The 10,670-nt window shown below is 41.8% G+C and overlaps 1 protein-coding gene across 1 annotated transcript; it reads left to right on the forward strand.

Annotated features, from left to right (window-relative positions):
• Nucleotides 1-3,992: 3,992 nt before the first annotated feature.
• On the forward strand, nucleotides 3,993-9,446 carry bfsp2 (beaded filament structural protein 2, phakinin). Its single transcript, XM_017471447.3, has 8 exons — nucleotides 3,993-4,675; nucleotides 5,004-5,086; nucleotides 5,742-5,898; nucleotides 6,034-6,195; nucleotides 6,365-6,493; nucleotides 6,642-6,877; nucleotides 7,561-7,631; nucleotides 7,923-9,446. The coding sequence occupies exons 1-8, from the start codon at nucleotides 4,247-4,249 to the stop codon at nucleotides 7,955-7,957; spliced, it is 1,302 nt and encodes a 433-aa protein (XP_017326936.1). The 5' UTR covers nucleotides 3,993-4,246; the 3' UTR covers nucleotides 7,958-9,446.
• The last annotated feature ends 1,224 nt before the right edge of the window (nucleotides 9,447-10,670 follow it).

Consider the following 10,670-nt stretch of genomic DNA (forward strand, 5'->3'; position numbering starts at 1 on the left):
CAGTTGTTTGTAGAGTGGAACACAATAGCAAAAGAGTGTAGCAACATGCAAAACAAAGGCAAACAATTATGATGGATATTTGTTTAGAATTCATTACTAGTATACAGTTCCCTCCGAAACTATTGGAACGGCGAGGCCAATTCATTTGTTTTTTGATGTAGACTGAAAACATTTGGGGTTGAGATCAAAAGATGAATATGAGAAGGGAGTTTAGGATTTCAGCTTTTATTTCCTGGTGTTTATATGGAGATCTGTTAAACGGCATAGAAGATAGCACATTGTGTATCAGACCACCCAAACTGTAGGTGAGCAAAAATACTGGAACATGTGACTGACAGGTGTTTCTTGTTACCCAGGTGTGTCCTGTTAGATTGAATGTTTAAACAATAAACAGCTCTGAACAACTCCTCTTGGATTTAGACTTCAGTTTCTTCCGTAAAGACAGCATTTATTGTTAAAAAGGTTAGGCCAACATGAAGTTCAGCGAGCTGTCTATGGGAGAAAAGCAAGCCATTTTGAAGCTGAGAAAAGTGGGAGATTCCATCAGAGGCATTACACTAATTACACAAATGCATCCAGATTAATTAGGAGGAGCTTTATCGTGCAGCAAGACAATGATCCAAAACACACTGCCGACTCAACAAAGGGAAAAAAGTGGAAGGTTTTAGACTGGTCAAAGCTATCACTAGACCTTAACCCCTACTGAAGAGAAAACTGAAGGGAAACATAATTGCACATGTTGTCTTTTTATGCTGTAGCATTACAATTTCCCTTCACTGGAGCTAAGAGGCTCAAACATGCTCCAGCATGACAATACCCCTGTACCCCTGAGAGGCCTGCACAGAGCCCTGACCTCAACTGCACTGACTGCAACCTGACCTCACTAATGTTCTTGTGGCTGAATGAGCAAATCACCACAGCCACAATCCAATATCTAGTAGAAAGCCTTCCATGATGAGTGGAGGTTATGATAGCAAAGGAGGACCTCATGCATGAGGTGTTCAGGTGTTCACAAACTTTTGTTTTTAAACTTTTGTTGAAAAATACTTGTTGTATTAGGTTTACGGTGTAAAGTGAGAGGCTCCAACCAGGTCTACATCCGCTGTACAGTATATTCATCTGTTTCTTTCATCTACTTTCATATTAAAGCTATACAGTAACAGCTGAAGAACGTTTCAGACTAACAATAGATGCAGTTTTACTCATCCACCTCTGAAACCAACAAAGAGCTAGACTAGTAACACCCTTCCTTTCTCGTGGGAAGTGTGACAGTCAGGTCTGCTGAACAGGAAGGCATGACTTATTAACGATTCTTTAACGGAAGTTAAGCATAGCAGAAAGTGAACCCTTATGTCTCATCACAAACTGACAAAAGTCTCACTTTGCATTTAGATGTTGTGAGAGGTGTGTGTGTACCGCAAGCCCTTCCGTACCTTAAAAATAATGATCAGTGTGTAGGAAAAAAAAACAAAACACAATAGCAAAAGAGTGTAGCAACATGCAAAACAAAGGCAAACAATTATGATGGATATTTGTTTAGAATTCATTACTAGTATACAGTCCCCTCCGAAACTATTGGAACGGCGAGGCCAATTCATTTGTTTTTTGATGTAGACTGAAAACATTTGGGGTTGAGATCAAAAGATGAATATGAGAAGGGAGTTTAGAAGAAGAAGAAAAAAAAAAAGAAGAAGTAACAAGGGGAGAACATTTGAAATTCTGCACAGACAATAACCTGAACTCAGGAACTACCCCAGGCAGTAATTCTTCCACTGCATCACCATGCCACTCAAGGTGATATCAAAATACAGCAAAAGATAAGAACATTAGGAGCATGTGCCAAAAACCACTGGGTGAAAGGATACTTTCTATTAGATGTTAGCATGACCGAAAACAAGCGGGTGAAAGTATACTTTCTATTAGGTGTTAGAAACATAACACGGATAGTAACCGAGGCTAAGGACCCTGGAGCTGTAAGGCAGTAACACTACCCACTCTGCCACTGTGCTGCCCTAAGGCACAGCTAGTTATGGATTTATGGATATGCTGTTTTTACTATTATAATAATAAATAAATGGCGCACTTATATAGCGCTTTTATCCAAAGCACTTTACACTGTGTCTCATTCACCCATTCACACACACACTCCAATGGTAGCAGAGCTGCCATGCAAGGCACTAATTTGCCATCGTGAGCAACTTGGGGTTCAGTGTCTTGCCCAAGGACACTTCGGCATGTGGAGTCACGTTGGCCGGGAATCAAACCGCCAACCCTACGGTTAGTGGACGACCCGCTCTACCACCTGAACCACAGCCGCCCCATTAGCATTAGCAGAGCAATATTCATTAGCAGAGCAATATTAACTATTCTATTTGAAGGTGGATTGCGCTTTGTTGGATTTGCAAATATGAGACCACGCTGACCATTTACTCACCCAAAGATTACAAACTGACTTCCCTACTGCTTGCTAGAATGGGCTACTTGTTGAGAGATTTTTGAAAACACAGATGAGTAACAGTCTATAATTTACACTATAAGCAGTTAGATAATGTGTACCAGTGGGCAAAATACAAGTGATCTTTATACCTATTTACTGAAGTAATATACTGAATGCTAGTTTTCATAAACCTTTCAGTAGGAAATTGAGCTGAGGTCAAAGCTTGACTGCATTGAAACATGCGGAATCTAGTGGACTTTCCCAGAGACCACAGAATTGCGAAAGTATAAATAGTGTCCTTCAGTATACCACTTACTGGGCACAGTTTATTGTCTTCTCATTATTAATCTCTATCATGAGACCACAGTTCCAGGTTCCTTGTTTGTTATTCCACTTTCTAGCCACATTTGTTTCCACAAGGCTTTACAGGCGTCCGAGATCACAAGTCGCTTAACCATCAAGGCTGTTCCTAAAAGTCAGAGAATTAGATGAACCTTAGATGAACCTTTAGATGAACCTTAGAAGAGTTAAAAGGTGAACTCAACTTTTTATACTTTTTAGGCAGTATAGTTGAATGAGTCAAAGCTAAATTTATGATCATACCATAAATAAATACTAAAATAACATTTCATTCTACTTGGAACACTTTATAATAGGGAACATGGTGGTTTATAGTCCTACATAGAAGCAAATAAGGCACACCTTAAAATGTATCTTTTACCTTTTAAAAATGGGGGGCAAGGTGGGAGAACACACCCCAGATGGGAAGCCAATCTATCACAGAGCACCATGCACACACATTGACATGCTCATTCGCACCTAGGGGCAATTTAGCCAATCTGCCTACCTGCATTATTTTGCACAGTGGGAAGAAATCCAGAGGAAACCCAGACAAACAAGGGGAGAACATTTGAAATTCTGCACAGACAATAACCTGAACTCAGGAACTACCCCAGGCAGTAATCACTGCAGTACCCACTGCATCACCATGCCACTCATGGTGATGTCAAAATACAGCAAAAGATAAGAACATTAGGAGCATGTGCCAAAAACAAGCAGGTGGAAAATATACTTTCTATTAGATGTTAGCATGACCCAAAACAACTGGGTGAAAGTATACTTTCTATTAGATATTAGCATGACCGAAAACAACAGGGTGAAAGTATACTTTCTATTAGATATTAGCATGACCGAAAACAACTGGGTGAAAGTATACTCTCTATTAGATGTTAGCATGACCGAAAACAACAGGGTGAAAGTATACTTCTATTAGATGTTAACATGACCAAAATCAAGCGGGTGAAATCATACTTTCTAATAGTATGACTTACGTCATTCTAAAAAGCATGAGTCATTTAGCTTGGGTAAGTCAGGTGGTGCTTACTGGCCCAGTATGTGATGTGTGATGTGTTGCATAATGCTCTCTTACACACACACACACACGTACACACACAAACAAAAGCATGGGATATGATGATTGCAGAGTTTTCACCTATATTTATTTATCCCTGGTTGAATCATGTGTTCAAGCATGTGTCCTGGATTTGTCAGGTGCTCTATAGAGCTTTCCTGAGAAACACACAATGCTGAGGCAACCAAAAATCAGTCAGCCTGAATGAACAAAGAGTGCAGGCTGCTGTTACAATGGTGCCAAAACAAAAGCCCTGCTTTCCAGAAGCCCAGGCCACCATAAAGAGGCATGTGACAGAAGCTTTTTTGCCGTTTTGCGAAGTCAGAAAGAAGTGGTGTGTTCCGCATTAATGCCTCTGGGTGAGTAGTTGGTCTGTAAGATACCAATCCAGGAAAGAAATGCCTCTGACAAGACGCCGATCGTCCACCCTGGGCCAGGCTGGTGCAGAAAGGCCAGGAAGTGTGAGCCGAGTGAGCACATGCGGTACCTCAGCTCCTCGGGGTACAATCGTGGGCTCAGCATCTTCCGACAGCACCAGCTGCCTGGGTGCCCGTGTGTCCCGCAGGGCACTGGGCATCAGCAGCATCTTCCTGCAAGGCTTGCGTAGTACCACTGTCCCTGTGCTGCCCAAGTATGCAGAAAGGGGTCACCTGATGGGTGCTGAGGGCCTTAACAGCTGTCTGCTAGAGTATCGTGACAAGGTACATACCCTTGAGCAACTCAATCAGCAGCTGGAAGAGCAGATCCATAACTGCCTGGATCGCAAGGCCTCCAGCGCCAAGATGTGGGGCACACTCAGGCAGGAATGGGAGGACATCTACAGACAGGTGGGCAGAACTGCAGATTATGAGTGATGAGTATGAATTATGAGTGCAGATGTAAATTATCAAGGATCATGTAATCTTCTGGAATTTAACATTTCTCCACTCATTCATGAAGTTTCATCTGATCTCATGAAGCCATAAAGACGCTCAAGTTAGTGAAATGTCAAGTCATGTGGTCTCCAATACTTGCTGAAAGAATAATGTGCTGTGGATCAATAAGGCTGTGGAACTTGTTGGAAATGTTTGCGATTGTATGTCACATTGTTCCTCTGCTGTCTCTGGGATAAAAGAAAGGTGCACTAAACTCTAATAAACCCTTGCCATCTGCCAGGTGAGTGAGGCCATCCTGGACAATGCTCGACTTGTGCTTCAGACAGAGAATCTCCAGGCCAATGCTGAAGATCTTAAAGAGAGGTATGTGGGATTTAGAAAGACAGAATTGGAATGAATGTGAAAAGCTAAGCATGAAATAAATAAAACATTGTGAAAAATTCAACATATATTCTATAATATATCAAGGGCAGTGGTGGCTTGACGGTTAAGGTTCTGGGTTACTGATCGGCAGGTCGGGGGGTTCAAGCCCTAGCACTACCAGGTTCTGGATTACTGATCAGAAGGTCGGGGGTTCAAGCCCCAGCACTACCAGGTTCTGGGTTACTGATTGGATGGTCGGGGGTTCAAGCCCCAGCACTACCAGGCTCTGGGTTACTGATTGGATGGTCGGGGGTTCAAGCCCCAGCACTACCAGGCTCTGGGTTACTGATTGGAAGGTCTGGGGTTCAAGCCCCAGCACTACCAGGTTCTGGGTTACTGATCGGAAGGTCGGGGTTCAAGCTGCCACTGTTGGGCCCTTGAGCAAGGCCCTTAACCCTCTCTGCTCCAGGGATGCTGTATCATGGCTGACCCTGCGGTCTGACCGCTCTGCCTTCTGCTGAGATATGCAAAGAAAAAAGAATTTCACTGTGCTGTAATATATATGTGACTAATAAATACTCATTATAATTATCATAAAATCTGAGCAGTAATTCTTACAGTAGATTCTAAAGCTTGTCTGTGTATGATTATTCAGGTTTGAACATGAGCAGCCTTTCCGTAAAGCTGTAGAGGAAGAGATCAGCTCCCTCTATAAGGTGATTGATAATGCCAACTTTACCAGGACGGACATGGAGACCCAGATGGAGAGAATGCATGCTGAGCTTCTAGACTTAGCCAAAACTCATGAAGAGGTGGGGACTCAGACAACACATGTGACAGGCTACAACAAAACACTAGTTTTGATTTGAAAAAACTGTGCTCTAGTGTCACTTTGAATCACTGTGAAAGTGTAACCAACACAAACTCTAACATTTTGTCCTTTGTAGGATGTGAGACAGCTCTATAACCAGTTGTCTAGCCATGAGGTTGATGAAAGTGATCTACCTACTGAGACCAGTCTAGAACAGATATTGACTTTTATCCATTCCCACTGGGAAAAGGTCCTTGAGAAGACCCGGGCAGAGACTGATGCATTCCTAGAGTGCAAGGTGAAATAAAAAGATATGGTAATATGGTTTTTCAGAATCAGTCTACAAATGCACCTTGGCTTTTAGTGAGCTCTTAAAAGTACGCTTATGGCAATTGTACTGCAAGTAACAGCGATGGACCACTATTCCCTTGTATCGTTCTTAACATGATAACTCTGTGTGTATGCAGAAGGTGGACAGTGGGGACAGAAAACTGAGTGAGGAGGAAAAAGTCCTGGAGAACCTGAAGACAGAATGTAATGATACAAATGCGAAGATCCAGAGCCTGCATGCTGAAACAGAGTCTATGAGAGCGCTGGTATGAAACTTGATTTACACTCAAATCTTTCTGTTCATCAGCCATTTATTTATACAGAGGCTATCTCAGAATTTTTGCTTATGAAGTCTTCCAACAGGCCCGTTTCAGATTTTACATGTACAACATTGATCTGTGTTCCTACATCCAGAAACGAGGCCTGGAGAACTCCCTGAATGACGCAAAGCACTGGCATGACATTGAGCTTCAGAACTTGGGCTCGGTCATTGGGAAGCTGGAGGCAGAGCTCGCTGATGTGCGTGGAGACATCGAGCAGCAACAGCGTGACTATGAGACACTGCTCAACAACAAGAAGAGGCTAGAAATGGAGATTGGAATGTACCATGGGATCCTGGACGGAGAGGAGAATAGATTCCACCCATCAATGTAAGTATCTGAGCTATTACCCTTAAGACAGCATCTATAATCAAATTCCATCCCTGTATCTCAGCATATATATACTTAGAATTGCATAGAGTTTTTCCAAGGCTGTTGCCCTGGACCATCATTTACCAAACTGACAAAATTGCTACAAAACTAGATAGTACAAATAAATAGTCAGGTCATAACCAACATGGGGTGGCACAGTGGTGGAGCAGGTAGCTTTGCCACCTCACAGTTCCAGGGTCCCTAGTTCATGTTGTCCCCATGTTTGCATGTGTTTTCTCTGGGTTCCCCAGTTTCCTCCAACCTCCCAAAAACAGATAGATAGATTGGTTATGCAAAATTGCTCCAAGTGTGAATGAGGGTGTGTATGCTGTCATGTGATACACCGACATCCCATCCAGGGTCGTATTCTTACCTCACACCCAGTGTTCCCAGATCCGCCGCCACCCTGACAGGATAAAGCAGCTAACGAAGTTGAATAAATGATGAATTGCTTTCAAACTAGGTTTTTTAACTATGCTTTCTCAACAAACGTCTTATAAAGTGAAACATCCCTACCGCCAAGTTAAAAGGAGTCGCAATGATGTTCCGGTGCAGTAAATTTGGGTTAAGACTAGATTGCTCCCTGAGACTGTGGTCCAAAATGAGAAATGTTGCATGTTGTTTTGTGTCGCCCCCTACAGGTCCGTGTATGTTAGTGCAGACGCTGAAGGACAAACCCAAACTTTTCCTGAACAGGAAAGCTCTACTGATGGTACTGCAGTTTTTACTGGGTCATAAGGTTTTGGTGTCTAAAAACAATTGCAGTAAACTAACTTGTTGATCTAAGCTACTAAGCAGTAGAAGTATTTTGACAGAATTGATGTCTTTATTTCACAAACAGATCTAATAAACACACAGTGTACATTTGTGTGCAAGTTTGTAAAACACAACAGTGTTCGTATTTTTAACATATTCAGTATTAGATGGAATTACGAAACATTCGTATATTCTCTCTTTTAGTGTCTCTCTTATAGATGTCTTTTTTTTTTTTTCTTCCTCGCAGGTTCTGAAGTGGAAAAGGAGAAGACGGTGAAATGAAACTTTGCCCTCGTACGCGTGGCTTCACTCCGAAACAATTCCATAAAATTTGCCATCTTCACTTGCATCAATTCCTTTCTGCTCTATGGCTTGTATAGATTACAGAACTATTTCACAAGTTGAGCGTTTGAGAATAATAAACCTGTAAGACTTTCACGTCACATTCCAAAACATGCATAACCTTTAATTGTATACGCACTGCATGTTTTGAACATTTTCTCCGAAAGTAAGCAAAACCTCTCACGCTAAAATAACACCTCTTTGACACAGAACACTATTTTGGTGTTTTTGCCTGTTGGGAGAGAAAAAAAGAGGCTGGTAGAGGGTCTGGGAGAATAATTGCCTTAATTGTCTCAGCCCACATCTCCACGCACCATAATAACACTCTGCGGTTCTAATGACATAGCACCGAGCCAGCCACTTGGACGTCAGTCCGTAATCCATGTTATTACTCAACAGTTTAGGAAATCCACAAATTACAGGTGTAGTAATGCTTTGGTTGCAATGAAAAAAAAACACCACATGACACTTTCGTGAATAGAAACAGGCACGTTTATTCATCTGAGACTTAATAGTTACATACATAGAAAAACTCCAAGTAAAAAAAAAAAAAAAATTATAAAATAGAGTCAATATACGATTTTTTTCCCTCTTTATTTAGTTAAAAAAAAAAAAAACGTGTATGGTTTTACTTCTGTGGTCTGGTTGGGTCTCCTATGACAGAGAAGCAGCCGGTACAGAAACGATCAGGTGTTTTAGAGACGATGGGGGTCTCCCTCCTCATCCGAAGACCCACAGACTGAGCTACCCCATTCTGTAGAAGAAGGAAAGCGTTATTCTAAGACTGCGCTCCTCAACTCCATGTATCATTACATTATGCTACTCCCAACTCAGCTTTTTGCAGGAACTGCACTGCAACTAGGTCCTAAATAGTAACTCGTGATGATTCACCCAGAAATAGGACTAGTCCAGTTCAAAACTATGAGTAACAAGTTCATGTAGTCACTTCAAGTTAAGAAATCCCAGTCGAGAGCACCGATTAATATAAATGAATACATTTCAAGTTCACCCGTGCAAATGAAATGTCCTCTAAGCTCATTCTCCATCCTTTTCACTCACCGTCAGCACCGATTCATCTCGATAGCACGTTCCCGGTTTGATAAACAGAGAACTCATCAGTGTATTTCATAGGCTGACTTCCTTCTAAGGAAAAGTATATTACGCCGCTTTTTCTCAAGCTCACTAATTTACTCATTTCAATTCAATTCAAAGTTTTGAGGCTTAAGATCTTAAAATCTTTCTTAATTAAAAAGGAACTTCTGGATGTAAACGTCGTCTCTTTATTTCGTCAAACTCACCCGAGACTCGTCCGAAGGTCCTGTCTCGACGGCTTCTGTCTGGATTTCGGGCTGAATCGTCTAAAAGATTTAGAGTAAATGAGGTTCAGATATTATATCACTTCGTGTTATTGGATTTTCATGTGAATGGGTTTTACTGGGAAGCCAGTTCAATCATAGCAACTAAGCGACGACGTTTGAAATGCATGCATGGCATTGTGTTGTAATGCATCCATATATACACAGAAATAAAATGAAATAAAATCATCCTACCAGCTGAAGTCTGTCCATTGGCGCGGCTACTGAAGTGCTTTGGAAGAGAGCGAGAAGCAGAAGGATCAGCACAGCTCCTTTCATCCTGGACGGCTTTTTTTTTTTTGACTACCTTAAGTCAGGGTGCTGATGTTATATCTGTTCCTGCGTACACAGAAACACCCACTGACAGCAGGGTGGGACTCGCCGCTCTAATGTCACTCCTGCGTCAGTTGGTCTTGGAGGCTAGTCCATGGGATGAATAATTGACGGAACATTTGGAGAGACGACCACACCACTAAACGTTTGCTTCTATGAGTGTGCAATGTATCTACATATCACAGAGGGTTGAGCTATGTAAATGTAAATGAGGCCCATTACAAATCTTTTTTTTTTTTTTTTTTTTAATAGTTGACCGTAAGCATCCTGTCTCAGAGGGCTGAAATGTTCTCTGGCTGAACCACATGGATAATTAACATTCTGGACAAGTTTGTGATTATCTCACATGTCCATCAAACAGAAGTGCAAAAGTCTGCGTAGTGTTAAAACTAAATACAGGATGGCATTAAGTGCGTCAGGGTGTGACGTGTTCATTAGGGTTACCAGGTGCCCAGTTTTGGTCTGGACAGGCGAGTTTTGAGCTTTGTTGGAGTGGGAAAATGTCGTTTTAGGTCTGTCATTGTGATTCTCTCACTTTCTCCCACTCACACACACACTCACACACGTGTGTACACATTCTAGGCTTTGAGCTGGTGTATATTCCGCCAGTCACTAGTGATCATATAACATCGTGTTGTGGGTTGGGTGAATTCTGCAGCAGTGTCCCAAACTGTATGTACTATACCAAAAATCACAACAAAAAAAGTATTGAACACGCTAACTGAAATGTATTTAATACTCAGTGGAGAAGTCTTTGTTTGTAATGACGGCTTCAAGACACTTCCTGTATGAAGACATTAATGGTCCGGAGTATTCAGGTGTGATTTTTGGCCCGTTCTTCTAAACATATTGTCTTTAAATTTTGTTCAATTGGATTCGAGTCAGCTGATTGACTGGGCCGTTCTAACACCTCGATTTTTTTTCTCTGGAACTAATTGAGAGTTTCCTTTGCTGTGTGCTTTGGA

The sequence above is a fragment of the Ictalurus punctatus genome, chromosome 7 (genome assembly GCF_001660625.3).
Source record: "Ictalurus punctatus breed USDA103 chromosome 7, Coco_2.0, whole genome shotgun sequence".
Lineage (NCBI taxonomy): Eukaryota > Metazoa > Chordata > Actinopteri > Siluriformes > Ictaluridae > Ictalurus > Ictalurus punctatus.